This window comes from Pteropus medius, unplaced genomic scaffold, assembly GCF_902729225.1.
Source record: "Pteropus medius unplaced genomic scaffold, Ma_sr-lr_union100, whole genome shotgun sequence".
In the NCBI taxonomy this organism is placed as follows: domain Eukaryota; kingdom Metazoa; phylum Chordata; class Mammalia; order Chiroptera; family Pteropodidae; genus Pteropus; species Pteropus medius.
This window is the reverse complement of record NW_024340849.1, coordinates 39,630,589-39,652,550: the sequence shown is the minus strand read 5'-3', so window position 1 is coordinate 39,652,550 and position 21,962 is coordinate 39,630,589. Positions and strand designations below refer to the sequence as shown.

At 32.6% G+C, this 21,962-nt stretch overlaps 1 protein-coding gene across 4 annotated transcripts in view; it reads right to left on the bottom strand.

The window, feature by feature from the left end:
- ESCO1 (establishment of sister chromatid cohesion N-acetyltransferase 1) overlaps positions 1–21,962 on the bottom strand; it is an 80,992-nt gene that overhangs the window by 26,673 nt on the left and 32,357 nt on the right. For 2 of the 4 annotated variants that reach the window (XM_039844909.1, XM_039844915.1), the window contains exons 9-12: positions 12,640–12,729; positions 10,183–10,326; positions 8,234–8,421; positions 1,736–1,836 (exon numbers count right to left, since the gene is read on the bottom strand). In XM_039844909.1, the coding sequence (XP_039700843.1) occupies positions 1,736–1,836; positions 8,234–8,421; positions 10,183–10,326; positions 12,640–12,729 (523 nt within the window). Of the gene's footprint in view, positions 1–664; positions 1,176–1,735; positions 1,837–8,233; positions 8,422–10,182; positions 10,327–12,639; positions 12,730–13,270; positions 13,395–21,962 lie in introns of those variants that run through there. The other 2 variants (XM_039844906.1, XR_005649077.1) reach the window with 2 other exon arrangements.

Genomic DNA, 21,962 nt, shown 5'->3' with positions numbered 1-21,962 from the left:
GTAACATTTAAACCAACCAATTGATATAAACTCTCTATACCTAGTCCCCCTAAAACTACCAAGTTTGTCTCCCCAAAGCAGCATACTATGGCTTATATGGAAATTGGACCTGTATTATGAAATTAAGTTACTAGAGCATCTATACTCTATACAAAAATTTTATCCTATTTAAAAACAATTATGGTTCCTGGCAGGCAAACAATGAGATCTCAAGCCCAAAGAGAAAGAGACCGTCAAAAGTCAGACTACTATGATGAGTTGAGAAAAATATTTATACTGCCTTATCATTATACCCCTAACAAAAAGTATACAGCCTTATACCACTCTATAAATTTAAAAAGCACACATCGATAGGGGGATAAAATGTACCCCCGTCAACCTTAAAGTCCTAAATTTTAGCCATTTTTAATGGAGTATTATAATTTCAGCTGATAAAAATAACCTATGTTAAATCATAGTGGTGCTTCATTCTTGGGCTGTGGCTCTTTATATTCTCATGCCAGGATTTTGCCTTTTATTAGAGATAAAGTTCAGGAGTTGCTGACATACCAATCCTTGGCAAATTGGTGAAAATACCTTTTAAGAAGCCAATGTTTTAAATCATTTTTCAAGGTATTAAACTCAAGAAACTCCCTGAAAAAGCACAAATGACAACACACCATTCTCACATTTATCACTTAGAAAAAGCTATCGAGTATTTTATTATTTTATTCTACATTATATACAAGTCATAAAAGGCCACAGCAGTTTTTCAACATATAAACCCTTTAAAAGTAGAGGGCACTATGAAGGATCGACAAGTATCAAAATGAAGTCCAGAAATGAGGGCATATACTCAGTGCAGTATTTCTGAGGAATAACAAAGCAGATACCAAGTCACCAATATTTAGCTTAAAACTATTCCACAGGTTTTTATAAACCTCTTTGAAATATGTTAATAGCCTAAGTGTGCCAGTTACCATTTATTTTAAGAAGTGAAACCAGAATAAAATAATAAATTTTAGAGGGTACCTTTCTAATTCTAGTCACTTATGGGTCTCCAAGAAGGAAAGCTTCAATTATTTACCACCTTCCACTTCTTCTTGCCATCAAGAATAAGAAAGAAATGAAAGGAGAAGCTCAATATTCCAAATTCCTCCTGCTTATTTGGAGCTTTGCTTTTCTGGTGGAAGTTCCTTCAAAGAATATTTCAGGACCTTAATTAGCTTTGAATTCCTAAACATCCTCCTTGAATAATAACTCAAAAACACTGTTTTCGACTCTGTGAAAATACAGTCTTTAAAACTATAACTGGTATCAGCAGATCAATATAAAAAAAATACAGTACCAAACTACACTGGTATATTTCCATATTAAGAACTTCAAAATATACTTATCACTGAGACCATAGTCCTTGCATTAGTTTTCAGTCCACTATGAACAATTATCTGCTGCATGTAAACATGTCTAAATAACTATAGATAAAATACATTAATCATAAATTTCTGTAAAAGATAATAAAATATCTTCTTTAAAAAACAAAACAATAATAAGCTATTACTGCATTGTTTCCAATTTTATGAAAATGGAACAACCTATGGTTGTTGCCAGTCCTGAGTTCATTGTAACAAAAATGGCCCTAGTTCCTGGCTAAGTCAGCAACCAATCCACTCTTCAGTAGATGTCTTCTAGTACTGTAAGGATTTGCTTTAGGTGCTATTTTGTCCATTAATAAAATTATATACCAGAAACTGACCAGTGCCACAGTACTGTGTTGCAAACAGTTTTCCATCAGGAGTGGGATCTGAGAAAGCAATTTCTTCTTTACTCAAATATGAGCCATATATAAAGTTACTCCTATTAAAAAAAGGGAGAGGGTGGAAGGATAAAAAAAAATTAATATTTTTAATCACTAAAATTAGAAAAACCTGTCATATACAATTTGACCTTCTTAGACTTTTTAGGTAACATTATAGTCTAAAAATTACTGAAAATAATTGTTCATTTAAAATAATTATTTGAGGTAAAATTTATAAGCAATATTGGTTTTAAAAACATTCACTCAATACCTTTTCATGATAGCTATACTCAACAACTCTGAGTAGAAGGAACTTTCTCAACCTAATAAAGAGCAGCAAGGAACATAAAAGTGAATGGTAAAAGACTGAAAACTGTTCCCCAGAGATCAGGAACAAGGTAAGGCTGGCTATCTCTATATGCACCTCTACTATTCAACTATGTACTAGCCAGGGCAATTAGACAAGGGAAATAAATAAAAAGCAACCAGACTGGAAAGGAGGAAGTAAACAATCTCTTTCTGGAGATGACATGATCTTATATATACAAAAATCCTAAGAATTCACGCACACACACACACACAAACACTATTAGATCTAATTAAAAATGAGTTACATGAGGCTACAGGATACAACATCAATATTGAAAAAACTGATTCTAGCGCTGGGGGTCAAGCTGCAGTGCCAGAACACACATTTGTGCCTAAATGGGGCAGTCTGCTCTTTGTAAGAGGCCCTTCTAACTGCAAGCAACACCGGCACCTCACTGTAGGAAGCACGTTTTGCTGGGGTGGGGGGCAGGGACAGGGGGTGATGACTCCGCTATTAAAACCAAGGTTGAAATGCCCTAGACTGATCTCGTAGGCTCAGCTGTTCAGTGCTCTGCACATTCCTTGTACCTGCCCTTTAAGTAATAACTGGCTTGGTGATCAGTGAGACTTGGAGCTTCAGTTAACCGCAGCTTGGATGGTCTCTAAAGGTGAGAAACAGGCCATGGCCTTGATCAGTTTAAGGGCATGGTGTACTTAACAATCTTAGGTCTTGAGGTGCATGAACTATTCTGGCTATGGTGTAGCTGAGAACTTTCTACAAAATATTTAGGGCCAACTGCTTATTTGGACACTGTGTTAAGAGTAGGTCAAATGAATGAGTCCCATTCAGCCTAAATGGCTTACAACAACAGGGTAGTTATGAAGGTGAGTTAGATTTTACTCATTAGAGGGCATAATATAGGCACCTAAGTGCATAACCCTTTGGAATTCAGCTTCTAGGTAATAAACGATCTCACTCGGTTTAGGTGAACTGTGCATCGGTTCTGAGTACAAGGCAACACGTGTTGAAGGGCAAGGATACACAAGTGCAGTATAAACCACTTTGGCACTTAACTGAAGGGAGCCCAAGTTAATATAACTACTAGACAGTTCAGGGTGTGAACTCCAGTATTGTACCCCTTGTTTTAAGGATAATAGTACCTCTCTCACGTCAGAGTGTGGCGAGTGACTACCTAGGATCCTTAAAAGAGGGCTGGTCCAGTGATAACCCAGGAAATTGAAGCTACTGGCAACAGAGGGCCCAAGTACCTTATACCGACTGTTCTGTGCCTGTTATGTAAACAGGATTCAGTAGAACTAACTTAGATGCTTACCTAGCATTTGATGAGATATTTACTTTGTGAAATAATGCAAGCGACTGTAAATCTCCACATACTATTTAAGTGCAGTAGGGTACAACCATGTGTAATCTCTTTACACATGCATCTAGTCTTTTGCCTTTAGTTATTGCATTGAAATATAAAGAACAGTGTACAAGACATGCAGACTGACAGGCAAATTGGCTTATATAATGAGAAATTAGAACTACAGCATCTGGAATGGTCAAATAATTTAGGTCAAATGGTTTAATGGTGTAATTAAAGTAATCAAATAAGGGTTCAAATGTATTTTTTCAATATATCAAAGTCATGTTCAGGCAGTGTTGTTTTAAAAAAACTATTAGCTTAGTCCACAGATGTAAGTTATCAAAAGTTACCCAAGGTAATTTTGATGTTGAATGAAGCTTTTAAACAAAATCATTTTAAATGTACTTCTCAAAGCAAATTACACAATTAGAGCCCCCATACTTGTAAACTGAACATTCTGACACAAATGCACAAAATAAAGCCGGCAACATTGAAAAAAGTTAATACTATTTCTATATACTTGCAATGAATAATCCAAAAATTAAATTTTAAAAATATATCCACTTACAATAACATCAAAAAAATAAATACTTAGGCTTAAACTTAACAAAATAAGTGCAAGACCTGTAAAATGAAAATAATAAAACACTGTTAAAAGTAAAGGAGACTTAAATAGAAAGATATCCCATGTTTATGAATCAGAAGACTTAATATTGTTAAAATGGCATTACTTCCCAAATTGGTCTACGGCTGGCTTCTTTGCAAGTCACTGAACAGTCAAAAAAAAACTTGAAAAAGAACTAAGTTGGAGAACTCACACTTCCTTATGTCACAACACACTATAAAGCCACAGTATTCAAGACTGTGCTACTGGTGTAAGAAAAGACCAATGGACTAGAACTGAGAGCCCAAATATAAATAGAACTGAGAATCAAATTTGTGGTCAATGATTTTGACAAAGGTGTGAAGACCATTCAAAGGGAAAGAGCAGTCTTTTTAACAAATGGTGATGGGACAATTGGATATCCACATACAGAACAATGAAGTTAGATCCTACCTCACATCATACACAAAAATAAACTTAAAATGGATCAAAGACCTAAATTTAAGAACTAAAATTATAAACTCTTGAGAGAAAATATGTGCAATCAATTTTTGTGGCCCTGATTAGTAAATGGCTTCTTAGATAAGACACAAAAAACTACAAATAAGAAAAAGATATATGATTTGGAGTTCAAAATTAAAAAACTTTTGTGCTTCAAAAGACATCAAGAACATAAAAAGAAAACCATGAAATGGTAGAAAATATCTAGATTATATAATTAATAAGTGAACTGTCTCCAGAATATATAAAAAACTATAACAAGAAAAAGATAAATAAACCAATTTAAAAATGGACATAGGATTTGAATGGGCATTTTTCTAAAGAAGATATATAAATGGCCAATAAGCACATGTAAGATGCTTGACATCATCGCCATTCAGGAAATGTAAAGCAAAACCACAACGAAATGCCACTTCACGCTCACCAGATGGCTAAAATTAAAAAGACACACAATAACAAATGTGAGGATGTGGAGAAATTTAAACCCTCATACATTGCTTATGAGATTGTAAAACTCTGGATAACTTTGAATTTCTCACAATGCTATATAGTTACCATATGACCCAACAATTCTACTCCTAGGTATATATCAAGAGAAATAAAAACATGTAAATATTTCTCTATTTCCCAAGAGAAATAAAAATACACAAAAACATGTACATGAATGTTCACAGCATTATTATTCATACTAGTCAAAAGGTAGAAACAACCCAAATGTTCCATGAACTGATGAATGGAAAAATAACATGTGGTACAGCCACACAGTGGAATGTTATTTGGCAATAAAAAAGGAATGCAGCTCACAGGAATACCAGAGGAAAAGAGAGAGAGCAAGAGATTGAAATCCTATTTTAAAAAATGACAGAAAACTTCCTTAAACCTGGAGAAGGAAATAGAAATACAAGCCCAGGATTCTCAGAGAGTCCCAAACAAGATGAACCCAAAGAGGCACACACGAAGACACATCATAATTCAAATGCCAAAGGTTAAAGACAAAGAGAGAATCTTACAGGCAGCAAACAAAAAGCGGTTAGTTACCTACAAGGGAGCTCCCATAAGACTATCAGCTGATTTCTCAACAGAAACTTTACAGGCCAGAAGGGACTGGCACAAAATATTTAAAGTGATGAAAAGCAAGCACCTACAACCAAGATTATTCTACCCAGCAAAGCTATCATTTATAATTAAAGGACAGATAAAAAGCTTCCCAGATAAGAAAAAGCTAAAGAAGTTCATCACCATCAAGCCAATATTACAGGAAGTGTGAGAGGGACTTCTTTAAGAAGGAAAAAAAAAAAAAGATTTAAAAAATAGATAATAAAACAGCAATAACTACATATCTATCAACAATTACTTTATATGTAAATGGATTAAATGCTCCATTCAAAAGATAGGGTGGCTGAATGGATAAGAAAACAAGACCCTTACATATGCTGCCAGCAAGAGATTCACTTCAGACTGAAAGTAAAGGGAAGGAAAAAGATATTTCATGAAAATGGAAACAAAGCTAGGTAGCAATACTAATATCAGACAAAACAGACTCTAAAACAAAGACTATAACAAGAGATAAAGAAAGATCCAGTTATCCTACTTCTGGGTATTTATCCAGAGAAACCCAAAACACTACTTCAAAGGGACACTGAGAATCCATATGTCCATTACAGCATTATTTACGATACTCAAAGATATAGAGGCTACCTGGGTGTCCATCAGTGGATAAATGGACAAAGAAGAGGTGGCTCATATATACAATGGAATATTACTCAGTCATAAAAAGAAGAAAAAAAAGAAAATCTTGCCATCTGCAACACCATGGATAGACCTAGAGGGTATTGTGCTGAGTGAAGTCAGATAGAGAAAGACAAATGCCGTATGATTTCACTTACATGTGGAATCTTAAAAAACAAAATAAACAGAATAGAAATAAACTCATAGATACAGAGAACATTTTGAGAGTTGCCAGATGGGAGGGGGGTTGAGAGATGAGTGAAAAAAAAGGAAGGGATTAAGAAGTACAAATTGTTAGTTACAAAACAGATGTGGGGATGTAAAGTGCAGCATATGGAATACAGTCAGTATTATCTTAATAACTAAGAAAGGTGTCAGATGGGTAATAGTTTTATCAGGGTGATCACTTTGTAAATTACATGTGTCTAATCACTATGCTGTACACCTAAAATAAATATCATATGCCGACTGTAATTAAAAACTTTTTTAAATATTTAAAAAAGGAATGTGGCACACTTGAGACATTCTACAGTATGGATGATCCTTGAAAACATGCTAAGTGAAAGAATCTAGTCATGAAAAGTTGTTATGTTATAGTTGTATGTTATCCATTTACATAAAATGTTCAGAATAGGCAAAATCACTGAATCAGAAACATCTGCAGTTGTCAGAAGCTGGGGGAGAGGGAAGTGGGGAGTGACTGCTAATGGATATGGAATTTTGCAGGGGAATGATAAAAATGTCCTAGAATTAGTGGTGATGGCTACACAGCCTTCTAAATATACTAAACTCACTGAATTGAATACTTTAAAAAGATGAATTTTTGCTATGTAATTATATCTCAATAAAAATGTTATTTAAAAAAAAAATTATTATTTTGGCCAGGATATAGACTATTAGTAGCATTTTCATAATGTAATCCTAACAAAGTGAGTTGAGCACATAAGAAGGACAAATAAACGAAAAAAATAAAACCTCTATATGCTTTAACAGAACACTTATGGTGGCAATGTCACTATCACCGAACAAATAAAATGGCTATACTGTTTTGTTTTTATAAACTAAAACCATCTTATAGTTGTCACAAAACCTAAGTTTACAAGATTTAAAAGGGGCAATATCCTCATTTAGCACTATTATTTAACCAGCTGCATTTTCCAGGTTTAGTTCTAAAAGAGCTAAAAACAGACCTGCCTTTTGTCATAGAAAGGGTAAGTAAACCTGAGCTCTCCTGAATCACTACTCAGTGATAAAATAAGCAGGAGAGACCACAAACACATGAAGGCTCTGAGATTCCTAAAGCCTTAGGATCTTACTTAAAACAATGATGGATTATTCTCAAAGTTATAGCTACAGACAGTAGACAAGGATTCCATGAATAAACAAAACCAAGAGACTGACCTAAAAAATCTCATTTACATGATTAATTTTAACCTCCTCTATTAATCCTTTATAGCAAAGGTGATTTAAAGAACAAAAAAGAAAACATACAATTTGTCTGAGTCTTTCCCTCTATACTTCTGATTAAAAATCGTGATAAAAGCAAGAAATAAAAAAAAAAAACTGACTTAGATAATTTACAAATAATATTTTTAAGACAAACTTTCCTAAAGCTAAATTCCCAAGAGACTTCTTACATTCATTTGGTTGTCTTTAAAATTCTCCAATATCGAACACAGTTGGAAACAGATGGGTTATTTTGGCCTTATCACAGTCATAAATAAGTAATTTTAAATTGTTTAATACTATTTAACCAACAGCACTTTCTATTCTCTCAGATTAACTTCACATAAAAAGTACTTACAGATCAAATACATTGACAATTTTATGAAAATTTTAAACATACAGGTTATACATTTAAGATTAATTAAATGCTGACCTTTATATTAAAACTCTGCTTAAATCCTAAACTATTAAAAAAGATTTGAAGGATTATATTCAAGTTACCTTAGGCATTCAATCATGCGAGAAGCAATTTTCTTCCGACGCATCATGCTGAATACCCATATTCGACTTATCCCACAGATTGCAGGCTCTGGCAAAGTTGAGCAGCACCAGGCTTTTTGTCTTTCAAATCTGACTTTTTCTTCTTCTGATCTAATAACTGGAAGTTTCTCTTCTATAACTCTGTAGCCCTAGAGGTATCAAAATTGGAAAAAATTTTAAAGTGAGAATATTACTTAGCAATTGTCTGGTACTGACATCAGTGAAGTCACTACATTTGTCTGGCTCCTTAATAAACTACGGGGACCATTTATGCTTTCACTCTCATTTTAGGAAACAGACCTGGATCTACATTCTGTTCGAAGACACTTAACTGATTATGCCACCATAAAAGGTAATTAAGCTTTGGGTTCCTTACCTATAAACTGAAAATATCCGTTTCTTTTAGAGAACTGATAAAGTAATATCCTACAAAGCACCTTGCCATGATGCTTGATCTATATTAGGAATTGAATGTCTTCCCTATCTCACACATTTTAAAGACCAGCAAATTTAAGAACTCAGCAATCCTAACTGTTTCTGTGATTGCTGCCATTGTTCTAGGGTTCATAGTTGTGTGGGAACTAGGACTAAAGATGGCGGAGTAATCAAGAATTTAGAAAGGTCCTTTCCCACATTCGCACCTCACTAAAAAAAAAAAATAAAGTGCTTTAAAAAATATAAATCTCCTCTGCCAGTCTAGATGCAAAAAAGGACATAGCCAGCCTTCTGACGAGACATGGTATAAAACTTAAAACAATAAGACAACACAATTGCTGTGAACAACAATAACAAAAAAGCAAACATTACCTAGCTATCTTCTAGTATAAATATTTCTACATTTTTGGAACTAGGTAGAACAGGAAAAAAAACAAGGGTTTGCACTGTAAAATAACTCAATTTCAGCATGGCAAATTTTTATGAGTTAGTCATTTTACATCAAATTTATATCCTCAAACTACCTTATCAGTTATTGTTTTAAATCAATTTTGTTATTATAAATATAGCAAGGTTCATAAAACCAAACAATTTCAGGCAGAATCTTTTTTAAAAAGTAGCTTAACTTGTAGATATTAATTCACAGAAACTTATTTTGACTTTTTACTTTATTAGAAAATTTAATGATGAAGCACACACTTGTAGGCAACTATTAGTATTCTGGAAGATACTAACTGAACAGAAGTCAAATCCAATGTACACTGAATTCATCAGCAAGAACTCAGCTGAAAAAAGAATTGAAATGAGGTATGCCTAAAAGTGAGCATGATTAGGGAGTCCAGAATCTTCTTTTATCTTAAGTTGATCTGTTACTACTTAACTCTTTTAAGATAAACATACCCCTTTTACTGTGATTCTATTGTGATTTTTGTATAATTTGGATCCTAAATACAATCCTCATCTAGAAGTAAAAGAAGTGGTGATCTATTCTGAGAGCTGGCAACTTTTTATGTAGGGTGAGAGAGTATTTTAAGCTTTGCAGCCCACCTGGTCTCTGTTGTAACTACTTAACTCAGTCTTTGTAGTATGAAACGAACCAGACAATATGTAAGCAAATGGGCACAGCTGTGTTACAATAAAACTTTATTTACAAAAACAGGCTAGATTTTGACCCGGAGCTATAGTTTGCCAACTCTTGATTTATTCCAGTGCTGAAGGAACTGAGACAGACCTGGAAACTTCCTACAAAAAATTTAACAGTACTTTTGATTTATAGAATTTTAACTTACTGACTTGAGAAACTGATTCCCACTGAAAATACAGCTCCAGTGTAGTAAAGAATTACACACAGGAATTCTTGCATTCTCACACTCTTCCTTACATAAAATGATAAATTTACTAGATTATGTTATTCAAGATGACATAGTAAACACTTTAAACACTGAACTACATACGAACACTTTAAAATCACTTACCCATTGGATATGTTCTGCAATTAAGCAGCCAACTACTTTTTTGTCATTAGAAATAAAGAGAAGTGTTTTAGTTCTGGAATAGCACATTAGTGGAGCCTGTTGGAAACCTAAATCATTATCAACCATCTCTCTAATCTCGTCAACCTGCCAAATAAAGAACAGTATTTTTTAACAACAAAAGCACTGTATATATGTAAAAATATACTATTTCAATTCAGTTAAGTATATCATTCCAAGTATGACATCTTTTAACGAGTTCTTTTGAATGACTATGCTAACCAATAACTGTTTTTCAACTGGACAATTTGCCTAATGAGGGAAGAACTGGAAAGTAATGCCAAGCCCAGCATCCGGGGGAACAAGAGAAGTGAGAGCACCTACAATAGGCAATAAGAATATTAAGGCTTCCTATTAGAAGCATCATAGGTTTGAGAATTGGAGAGTACTCCACTGGACCCTTAGTCAAGGAAGCCACTTCTTCCCAAGCCTTAACTGGTACGCAAAATGGAAGTGGGCACAGAGGAAAGAAATACAGGTTTACTCCTTTATCAACCATTTATAGGCCGGACATTATGCAAAGCACTTTACAAATGTTATCTCACTTAAATCCAGTATCCCTTGGAAGGTTATGGTTCCTCACTATACATACAGAATAAAATTCAAAGTTAAGTAACTTTTCCATGTAAGATACTGGACATCTAGAAAACCAAGGAGCAAGGACTTGAACTCCTAAAGTTAATATGGCATCAAACTATCTCTTCTAGTATACCGCCAAGAACTGCGGTCAAAGTCAAATACGATAAACTCAAACTTTTGTAAGCAAAGTTGAGATTTTTTGAAGGCACTTAAACATTAGTTCCTTCCCCAGTTAAAAACTAATCTTCAAATATTCAGTCCAATAACTATGGATTCGTGTTATTAAGTTAAAGTACAAATAACCCCTAAGAGAGTCAAGTATTCATACCTCTGCCATGCAGAAAACCATGAAATACATCTCCTATTCAGAGATGAAAAATCAAATCCTCTTATTCCTGGAACAGTATCCCAAAATACAACTCTTGATTTGGTTCCTAAAGCAAATTACTCACAATTCCCTAGATTTTAATTTTTAATCTATTATGGGTTACTAAGTAACTACAGTAGGTTACTAAGATTGTGCCCTGAGAACCTACAATGAAGAAATTAGCATTTACTTAGGATTCTGAGTAATAAGAAAAGTCTGAATGCCACATATGGTGCTGTAGCAAAGTGTGCATTGTGCATTTGCAAATAATCACAGCTGAAATTCCAAAACATCCACAATTTAATTTTCGTTTAGTCAATCACTAATCCAATATTAATTCAACAAGTATTTGGTTTTGTGCAAAGATCAATGTTTCAAATACAAGACAGATGGCATTTTTACATGCCATTCTAAATGCTACTGTCTATACTTGTTAGGCAATGGTATAGGGCTTATTTGGGTATCTGGGATTGTCCATTCATTTATACAGTGTTATCTGAAAAGTCTGAAACCACAAGATAAACTTTAGAACATTAGCTAAATTTTCAAATAATAGGTTCAAAGTATTTTCCTTCAACCTCTCTATTTCTAAATTTAAAGAGGTCTAATTACTGATCTAAAAAAAAATGCAATAAATTATTTTCTTTGTATTTCTAGACATTTGGACACATTCTAGTGCGCTTAAGTTTTTCAGAGAAACAACTGGACCCACTGATTTACACTGTGAGGCAATTCTGGGGAAAAAAGACATTCTGAATATATTATCTGAAAAGTAATTAACATATTATTTAAAAATAAGTTTATCCTATGGTTTCTTGGCTTTTAAGATAGAATATGGTTCCAGATTTCATTATCTCTCCGGTTTACTTCCCTGAACCCTTAAAGTACAAAACTCTTAAGTTGGACTAAAATTTGCATCACACTAGATATGAAGATTTTCTTTAAGTTTTCTACATTATATTTATAAATCGGAATATATCTTGTTTTTTCTCTTAACATTATATAACTACATTGTGTTTAATCTCAGGATTACTATGACCTACTACTAGATCCTTTTCTACAATAAGTTTTTATTTAGAAATCTGCTCAGAATAAAACTTTACATTTATTAATTTTAATTTTCTAAATTATTATGATTCAAATTTTAATTTTAATTCTACTTCTTGGAAACACCTATGTGGCATTATTAACTAACTAGTATGCCTTCTACACCATCACTCAAATTACTGATAATACAGACAAGTAATCAAGTCACTAAAAATTGATTTCACATAACTAGAAACACTACAAAGTTTAAGTATAATTTTTCAGTTGGGTTGTATTCGTTAAATGTTTATTTTTTTGTTTTCAGAATTGGTGCTTAAATGTGCTATTCTAGCAATGTGTTTTATATTCTTAAAATTAGCTGCAAAAGTATTTTATCTATTCTACATGAAATTTCACTAGAAATTTACCTTTTTCAGGGCATACTTTGGATCTTCAGGAAGAACCATTATTATCCTGCCATCAGGATATTCAGCCAGAATTCTTTCTTTTTTCCAGCCCTAGATATTAAAAAAAATTTATGTACATTTCATTTATCAAATTTACGTACAGGAAGAAAAATACATCAATGTGTCTAAAAATTGCAAATGTGGAAAAATATATGCTCATTAATGTTTAACTAATGACAAGATAAATCAGCTATTTTGTTAAGCAGACAATAGGTCCAATGCAAGCTAATTTTTTTATAATATTGATTCAGCAATACCACAAAAGTATTTCTAATTTATCATTTCCCATTTTAAATTAATTTTGAAAATCGCACACCAAAAGTAAGCCCCTTAAAGTCAATGATTCCCAGAACCTAAAGGATAATTCTCCCAAGTTTCTTGATAAAATAATTAAACTCTTAAATTTCTTTGGAACATGGTTACCTCCACAAACAAACACTCATGGATTTTATGTCTAGCATGCCAAAGACCTCCAGGAGGTTTTAAATGAACTGATTTGCATGCAGTAGTCCAATATGTAAGGACTAAGTGTTTATTTTTATTGATCACAACTATCAAAGTCACAAGAAGGAGACTATAAAAACATAACTACCTTCTAAGAATCTAATAGGGAAGGAGAGGCTACGTTGTGTGTATCTGAAGTTAAACATACTCAAAAAAAGAGAGGTAATAAACTCTTCTTCAGATCCACACTCGTGGTGATTAATGAGCAGAACCTGCATGAAAAAAAAAACAAAACAAAAGCCACTTAAATCTAGTAAGATGGGACTGAACCAGAGGTTAAAACTAGGAGCTTTGAAGTTAATAATAAGTACAGAAGGAATGAGTTTAACTGGTTGTTCCATTTGTCTTACCCAACCAACTTTACATAAAAAAAGCCTTTCGAGAAGTAGTATGTACTTCTAAAACCATCATCTAAGATCTGAGATCTGTTTAATAATATAAAAGCTCAGTGAAACCTAGAAAAAGGCAACTAAAAGTAGTATGGCGAGTCTGAAAGGAGGGTGATTTTCTTAAACAATTCAGAATGGTTTTTTGGGAGGAGGAGCAGGATCTTAGCAGGGGACCAAAAAGTCTAGTAACAAGCTTGATATATGTGACAATTTGGATTAAATCTTTTAAAATCAATTTGTTTAAAAAATAGAATACTGAAAATCCAGGTGATTATGTATGGTAAAGTGTTCTCAAGATTTGAAAAGAAGGAATAGAAACAAGTCATAGAAGTCATTTTTTTTTCAAATGAGAAACTAAATCTGAATCATATCCAAATCTGAATATAGGTAAACCATTTTAAAAAGGCATAAAAGAATCACTTCTTTAAAAAAAAAAAATGATAATATGTTATTTTGGGCGAAAGCTTTTTAAATAAATCTATTTGCCATAAAATGAAAAGAGACTTTTCATTTTAAAAATTAAACTACAAATTCAATAAAGAACTAGAAATTTAAGTAACCCCAACTTATAAGAAAGTAATACTTCCTGAACTGAATTACCTAAAGATAAGTTGATTTACTATTTCTCTATTATCTTTAAAAACAAAAATACTGGTCTAATGTCATTATATTGCACCACTAAATTATTTTGCTTTACTGACTTTTTAGCACAAAACTTTCTCTTGAGAGACTCACATGTTCATGGAGAAAATGCTATTATAATCGTGTTTGACATAATTTTATGTTTTAAATGACTGTTTCTTCATGCACATATAAGGAGCAGGAATTCCAAAAGGCAGAGTAATTATTGCTTAGGTTTCTAATATTCATGAATGTTTTAATGGAAACTTTTAAAGAGTTCTAGAATAAAAATTCAGGGTTTAAATCCCTGTTCTTGGCAGTCACTAGCTATATAGCCTTGGGCAAATCTTTGGAACTCTCATTCTCTTTCCTGAACTAAGCTATGTACAAAATGGCAGTCATCACTGCCATCACTTAGTAGGTAAGAGTTATTAAGATGATTCTTCACAAAGAGTTGTCACTCAGTAACTTAATAACTTCCTATTGGTATCAAACTAAAGTCAATGTACTACTCTAAGAAAACACAAGTCAATAAAGTCTTCAAAGTTAAACAACAATAAATTCAAATTGTGGATAAAGAATAGATAAAAGAACCAAGCTGGCTAATGTCTGTCAAATAACATTACTCATGACATTTATATGACTTAACTGTAGTGAACTTTTTCCTGGAGTGAATAACGACTTGATCCTCCTGACTTTAGAGAATTTAGAGGACAGGAAGCCTACTGCTGAATTTGAGGCAAAACGGAAGTTGCAGGGAAGGGTGCATGCAAATCGAAGGAATAATCAAATAGGCACAGCTTTTTTGCAAAGATATATATTCCAACGCAGTGCATTTACACTTCTCACCTTTAGTTCTAACACGTTATACATATCCCTGTGATAGCAAGTAGTGTTTCCCAAGCCCCAATTTTCTTAATTCACCCATCCAGCTGCTGAAAGGCAGAAATCTTTATATTCCTAATAGTAATTAATGATTATATTTATCCATGCTGTTGTAGTAACTCTAAACTTTGGAGTCTAAAGAATGAAAGGGATTTCTCCTCTTTTTCCATTTAAAAAAAGATAATTATTGAAAACAAAATACGCACAAACAAAAGAAAGCAAAATACATTGAGTGATTGACACAATGATATATATAATTCATCAACCTGTGAGTTTAACTGTATGTAAATTATATCCCAATTTAAAAAGTTCAATAATAATCACTTTCATAATGGCTGAATGAGAATATCTTGGTAAATAAAACCAACAATCAGCTTTTAAAAATGATTATCAACAAATATTACAAGAAAGAAAAAAAGACATAGGGGAAAAATCTTTAGATTAAAAGAGACATGCCAACCAATACAATATATGGATCTTAATTCAAACAAAAGTATAGAAAATTATACTGGGGGAGTTTTGAACACTGAGGAAAATATTTGATATTAAGGAATTAGTTTATTTTTTAAAGGTGTGATTTATATTATTTAAATTATCTTTATGATAAAAAAGAGTAATCTTTTAACCTTTTAGAAATACATATTTTATAATATCTACTAAAAATGATGATGTGATACCTAAGGTTCACTTCAAAATATTTAAGAAGGTTGGATGAAAGAAGATTGTCCATGAATTGTTAATTGTTGAAGCTGGGTGCTGAATACATGGGGATTCATTAGGGTGCATGTGCACGTATATACATGTGTGTGTTAAACTCTTTATTTTGGAAAACTTATTTTGGAAAATCACCCATTGTCAAAACTGTACCAATGGACCAAGGCTTACTCAAACACCATTTATTTAGAAGTGAAAAATAAATGCAAAACGAATCTAGTCAGCAGAGCAGTCAGACTTGAGGTGGGGAAAAGCAGTGACTGTAATGGGGGCACAAAAGGGCTTTCTGAGATGCTAGTAATGTTTCTTGTTACAAAGATGTTCACTTTGTCAAAATATACCATGAAGCTGTGCATTTATTTGTGTACTTTCCTTTACATGTTGCATTTCAATAAAAATTTTACTTAAAAATAAAGGAATCTGAAAAACACACATTTTACTTCTAACAGCTGCTATCAAGGTTGAAAATAAATATATTTTAAAAACCATCTCCTTTTAAAATCTTAAGCTTCAGAAATAAAAGTACATTAAAATAAGCTCATTCCAAATTCAGTCTCATGCTCTATTTGACATTACCCAAGTCAAAAAAGTACAAAAAATTGCAGAAAAATTGCAAAAGAGAAACTATAGATTATTGAAACATGTTTTGTTGAAATGAATTTTGAATGTAAATGTTTATATTTATGACTATTTTAAAAGTCAGCAAGGATATACATCAAAATATAAATAGAAGTTCTCTAAGTCATTTAATTTCCTTTTAGCGTATCTGTATTTTCTATTTTTTCTACTTTGATAAAATGGCATAATAAAAGAATATATTTAACTATCCCAAGCAGCCATTTTTAAGTGCATGTCTGGACATTTCTTTGCAAAAATAATCTTGTATTAACAATAATAATAATAGTATTTGTTTCTAGTTAGTGCGACATTTACTGATCTTTAAAGTGTTAAAAACATCAAATAATGACATGGACATTAGACGGCAAAATTCTGTCAATTCAAGAAATATGTACTGACCACCTACCATATGTGACACCACTGTGATCTAGGCAGTACAATATAAAGGTAAAGAGGACTTTAAAAATTAGAAGGACCTAGTTCAAATCCAGACTCTACTATTTACTAGCTGTGTTGCCGAGTCAATTACTTAACCTCTCTAAACCTTGGTTTCCTCACCTATAAAATAGATACAAAAACAACTACAACTCACTATAAAAGAAGCTGAGAAAACAGTATAAACATTAAGCACAGTGCTTAGCACAATAATATGTACCCAATAAATAACAACTATTATTATCATTATGGTAACTAAGCATTTTCTTGTAGGTCTTTTAATCTTCAATACCTTTATGCCTTACAAGGTCATTGATGATCTGGCCCCCACCTAGCTCTTCAGGCTTCCCCTCAGAAAACTTTCCCAACACATGATACAGTCACAAGTCATACTGAAATACTTAAAACTTCCAAATCTTTACACATACAGTTACTCTGTCCCAGTATGACTTTGCTCTATTCCCTTCTGGGAACAAGGGAACTATTATTTGTCCTTTCTGACTCTACTCAGGTGTTAACCTCAGTTTCCCAAACTTTGTCAGATATCCTGGCTCTACATTCAGACTCTAGCATAGTCCATACGAGTTAAATATATTTGCTTATCTTGTCTCTTATATTTTTAAACTCTTGTAGTCCTGGAATATAGTAGGTAGTTAATAAACACATGAATAAGATATGAGCCTAGAAAAAAATTACCCCATGTGATATTTTTTCAAAACTAAAGTGATAAAGGTTAGATAACTTGCTATAGTCATAAAATGAGTGGCTCACTAAAATAAACTACATCTTTCTAGTTTGATTAATTTCATATTCTTTTCTATTATGCCACACTGACCTCAAGAATCTTAGAAATCTAATAGAGAAATAAATAGTACACAAACGTCTGTAATACAAGGTGTAATCCATATACCTCTATGCTTGAAAGGAAGTTTTCCTTGATTCAAACTAAACTTTTGTTATACTTCAACACTTCTGAATCCAGAATTAGTCTTACAATCAATGTGTATATTTATTGATATACACATTGGTTCTCTGCAATATTTAATGTATTTAATTTTCAAAAGAGCAGTTATGAAACTGACACAGTAAAGAAAAGGCAAAAATAATATAAGCAAAGTGTTGCAATGGTTTTGAGAGAGAGAGAAAAAACCCTTATTGGGATTAAACAGGAATCCAAAAAACATCTACACAAGAGATGGTATTTCCCCTGAGAGTACAGAATGGGAAGGTACTCCTGGTAATAGAATGCTATGAACTAAAAAACAGACACAAAAAATTATGAGCTATACCCAAGACAATGAGTAGATCAATTTTGTTTAGAAAGACAAGAATTTATAAGGAAATTATGAGAAATGCATTTAGAAGAACAGACAAGAAAGAACCATAATGCAAAGGGCCACGAGTGCCTGGGTGAAATCAGGAGAAATCAAGGAAGATTTTAGACAGGCAAATTTCATAACTATAGTTGAATTTAATGAAAATGAATTTGGCAGCTGTATTTAGGCCAGATGTACAAAGGCAAAAATGTTATGAGTTTTAATTCCCAATTACAAATAGGCAAAATATATATCCTTCTTTCTGCCTGTTTCATTTAGAAATTATAACTACTTCATAATTTTATAAAAGAATTAAGGGAAGTTTAATACAAATAAAAAGATTGTAGCAGCCCTTGGTACACAGGAAGCCATAATTAATGTCATTTATTATTATTATTATTATTATTATTATTATTATTATTATTTCTCTTGGATGTAAAATAAATTAATTGGTATCAATTTATTTACCCCAAAAAATTCCTCTAGGAATTAAAGAACTATGAAAATCATTAAGAGAGTGAATTAGGAATCAAAGAGTATATACAGGAATTCAAGTTTTATTTTAGGCAAATCTGACTCAATTCGAAAAGTGTTTATGGACTTTTCATTTTTAGGTATGCTATGATAGCAGAATCTCTTTCACTAAAACTTCTCTGGTTCTCTGCAATATTTAAACTGAATGGACAGAACTTGAACCCCTAAAAACTTTGATTCCTCCAGTAAAATTGTTTTGGTAAATCCTGTATCCTAGGACCAAATTCACTTTGATCTAGAATTAAAGAAACTACAGGGATCTGGAGTTTTAGAATGACGAAACTATCGAGGTCTAAAAACGAGACGTAGTATATAGACCATAGACTCCCAAAGCATCAAAACTGTTGGACACACCACTATATGCTAAGCTCTTAGCACAGTAAATTAAGTTTCACATAAATATTTTTGAAAGGCTGGAGTGTGCTTGAGAGCTAAAGCCTCTATGAAACCAAGAAGTTAACCTCTTTGTGTCTCAGTTCTGCAACCCATAAAAAGGGATAAAAACCACTTCACTGGGTTACAGTGAATTAAATAAGTTAATACTTAAGAACACTTACAACAACACTTGGTTACAACTAAGAAACTGGAAGACAGGGAGGTGAAGAAAGCAAACATCAAGAAGTCAAACATTGTATTAATATTAAAATTAAAGTCAACCAAGAGAACTAAACATAAAAATATAACAAAAACTGGGAAGAAAGATTTTACACAAAAACATTCACATATTGAAATATATACAGTATAAGCTACACATACATAGCTTAATTTATTTAATTATGCTGGAAATGATGAAACAGGCAAAAAAGTGCTTAACTGCTGGAGAATGGCACTGGAAATAGGGTAGGGGGAAAGGAGGCTTTTCTGATTAAATTGTCATTACACTGCTTTTATATATTTTTTAAAAAGACAGGTTGAAGAATAAAAAACTGAAGGCCACTCTTTAATTCACCTAAATCAAGAATTTTAAGGAAAAGAAATGTGAAAAGAAAAATTTCTCCACAAGGAGGTTTTGAAATCAAATGTCCTTAAAAGAACATGTTAAAAGAAGTATTTAAATGCTCTTTCTTGCAGACAATATAATGATAATATGTAATAAAAATTTTCAAAGCCCTTTCATAATTGAAGGCCATATGATACTGAAATACAATTTTAAAAATTACTTTGGGAGGAACTCAATAGGTATGATGAAAAAGCAACATCTATTTTTCAACAGTTATTTTCCATTGTTCGCACATCCTTACATGTATGTATGTTTTTAAATGATAGTTTTCACCATTCCCTGAGAAAAAATTAAGTCTTTAGAAACAGGTTTTTATGAGTGGAACTTACTATGTTCTGAACAGCAGAACATTTTCATGAATAAAAGGGTAGAATCTTAAAATTATTTGGAGCTTAAAGCTTCTGATTAAGTAAAACAAAAATCTAAAAGAGAAGTAACGAAATCTGTTCTTTATTAACGTAACCCAATTTACCATTCAGGAAAAAAGTATGGAGCTCAGTTTGTTCTATTAGATTTATTAATATACAACAGTAACATTCTCAAATGATGTCCACCTAATCAACTTGCTGAATGAACCAATATTCGCTTTTCTTTGTGTAAAGAAACTGATTCCTAGAGCACACCAACTGATTCACAACCAGTAAACTACTTTGGTATTCCACAATTGAGTGATATGATTTTACCAAGAGTCATTTGTTCATAAACCTGTTTATGCTAATTTATTATTTTAACTATAAAATACAATTAACTATTACCTAAACTGACAAAATCAGACTGCAAAGATAGTTGTTTTAATGATAGTTAGAATATTATGGGAAAAAAGCAAAACAGGCCAGCTCTTTTAAAAATCAGAAACATAACAAGAATTATTCTGCACCCAGATTCTCCGAATTTGCAATGTCTAAGATCTCGCTCTATTTTTTTTTCTCTCAAAGTACATGGCTAAAGTATAATTTACATGAGAAAAAAACAAAGCTAAATTAATCAGGGGGTCCATACTCAAAAAAAGAGTCTCCTCACATCAATTATATTTAATATACATTTATATGCTTCGAGTTATAGTAAAATGTTTAAACTATATAATGACCACATAAAAGACACTGTCATTTGCCTATCTCCCAGCCATTCTCTCCCATTCTTTTTTTGCCCCATTTTGTTTACGGTAGGAATACATGCATCCCCAAGAATAAATTAAGATTAAGCTAAGTCAGTGTTTCTCAAGAGAGCTATTACTGACATTTTTGGCTAGACATTCCACTTTCCTTGGAACTGTCATATACATTGCAAAAAGTTTAGCACCCCTAGCCTCTGCCCATTAAATGTCAACAATACTGCCCACAAATTTCCAGATGCTCCCTAACAGATGTTACAAACATCCCACTATCCTACTTTGAGAACCACTGCCATAAGCCAATCATCATCTTATTTTTGCCAGAGTCTTGTTTTGCTAGTTCCCCTGCAGCTAAGGGTATCTACCAGGCCCAGTTCTGGTGAATGAGAGAAAGGAAATTTTGCAAGAGACATAATATATGTAACATAAGCTTCTGGGAAAATGTTCTTCACTGATAAAAGGAAAAAGTCACTTAAAGAACGCTTTCTGAAAGAGTTCCTGCCCCAACCAACAGTCCTGCTTTAAATCTGAACGTGGTATCTGGACTACAACGGTCCACATGGAACAGGCCTAAGACTACGTACTTCGACTTCTTGTTAAGAAAATATATATCCTTGATTTAAGCCACTGTTGGTTGGGCATTATGATAATAAGGGTTTCCACTTCAATCAACTTCTATTGTAATTACAACATCAAAATCTATTATTATAGCAATTATATTTCTTATAAAATATAGTTGGGTCAAACTCAGAGAAATGTGAAACAAAAGGAATTCTGAGATTCTTTTCTCTCCTGTCATTCTCAGAAGAACCCTAAATATCTCTCTACGTGAATTCATGAATTAGTTAAGCATCTTTCAACTTGTAGCAATAACTTCCCAGCATATAAAAAATATTTTGATGTAAATCTCATCTCAAGGTCATTTGGGGCTTAGTGAGCAAATATACTGACCTCATCAGTATTGCTCACGATTTTAAAAAGTTCATGGTCCAAACTCCACTCTACCTCTATATTCAAATATAAATGTAGCCTCCTAATCCATTACTGAAAAATATCCCTAAAAGGTACATCTTTGGCAGTTCTACTTCCAGTTAGGATAAAGAAGGTCACAAAAGATCGCTGTTGCTACTGTAATAAGAAAACACCCAAAAAATTAA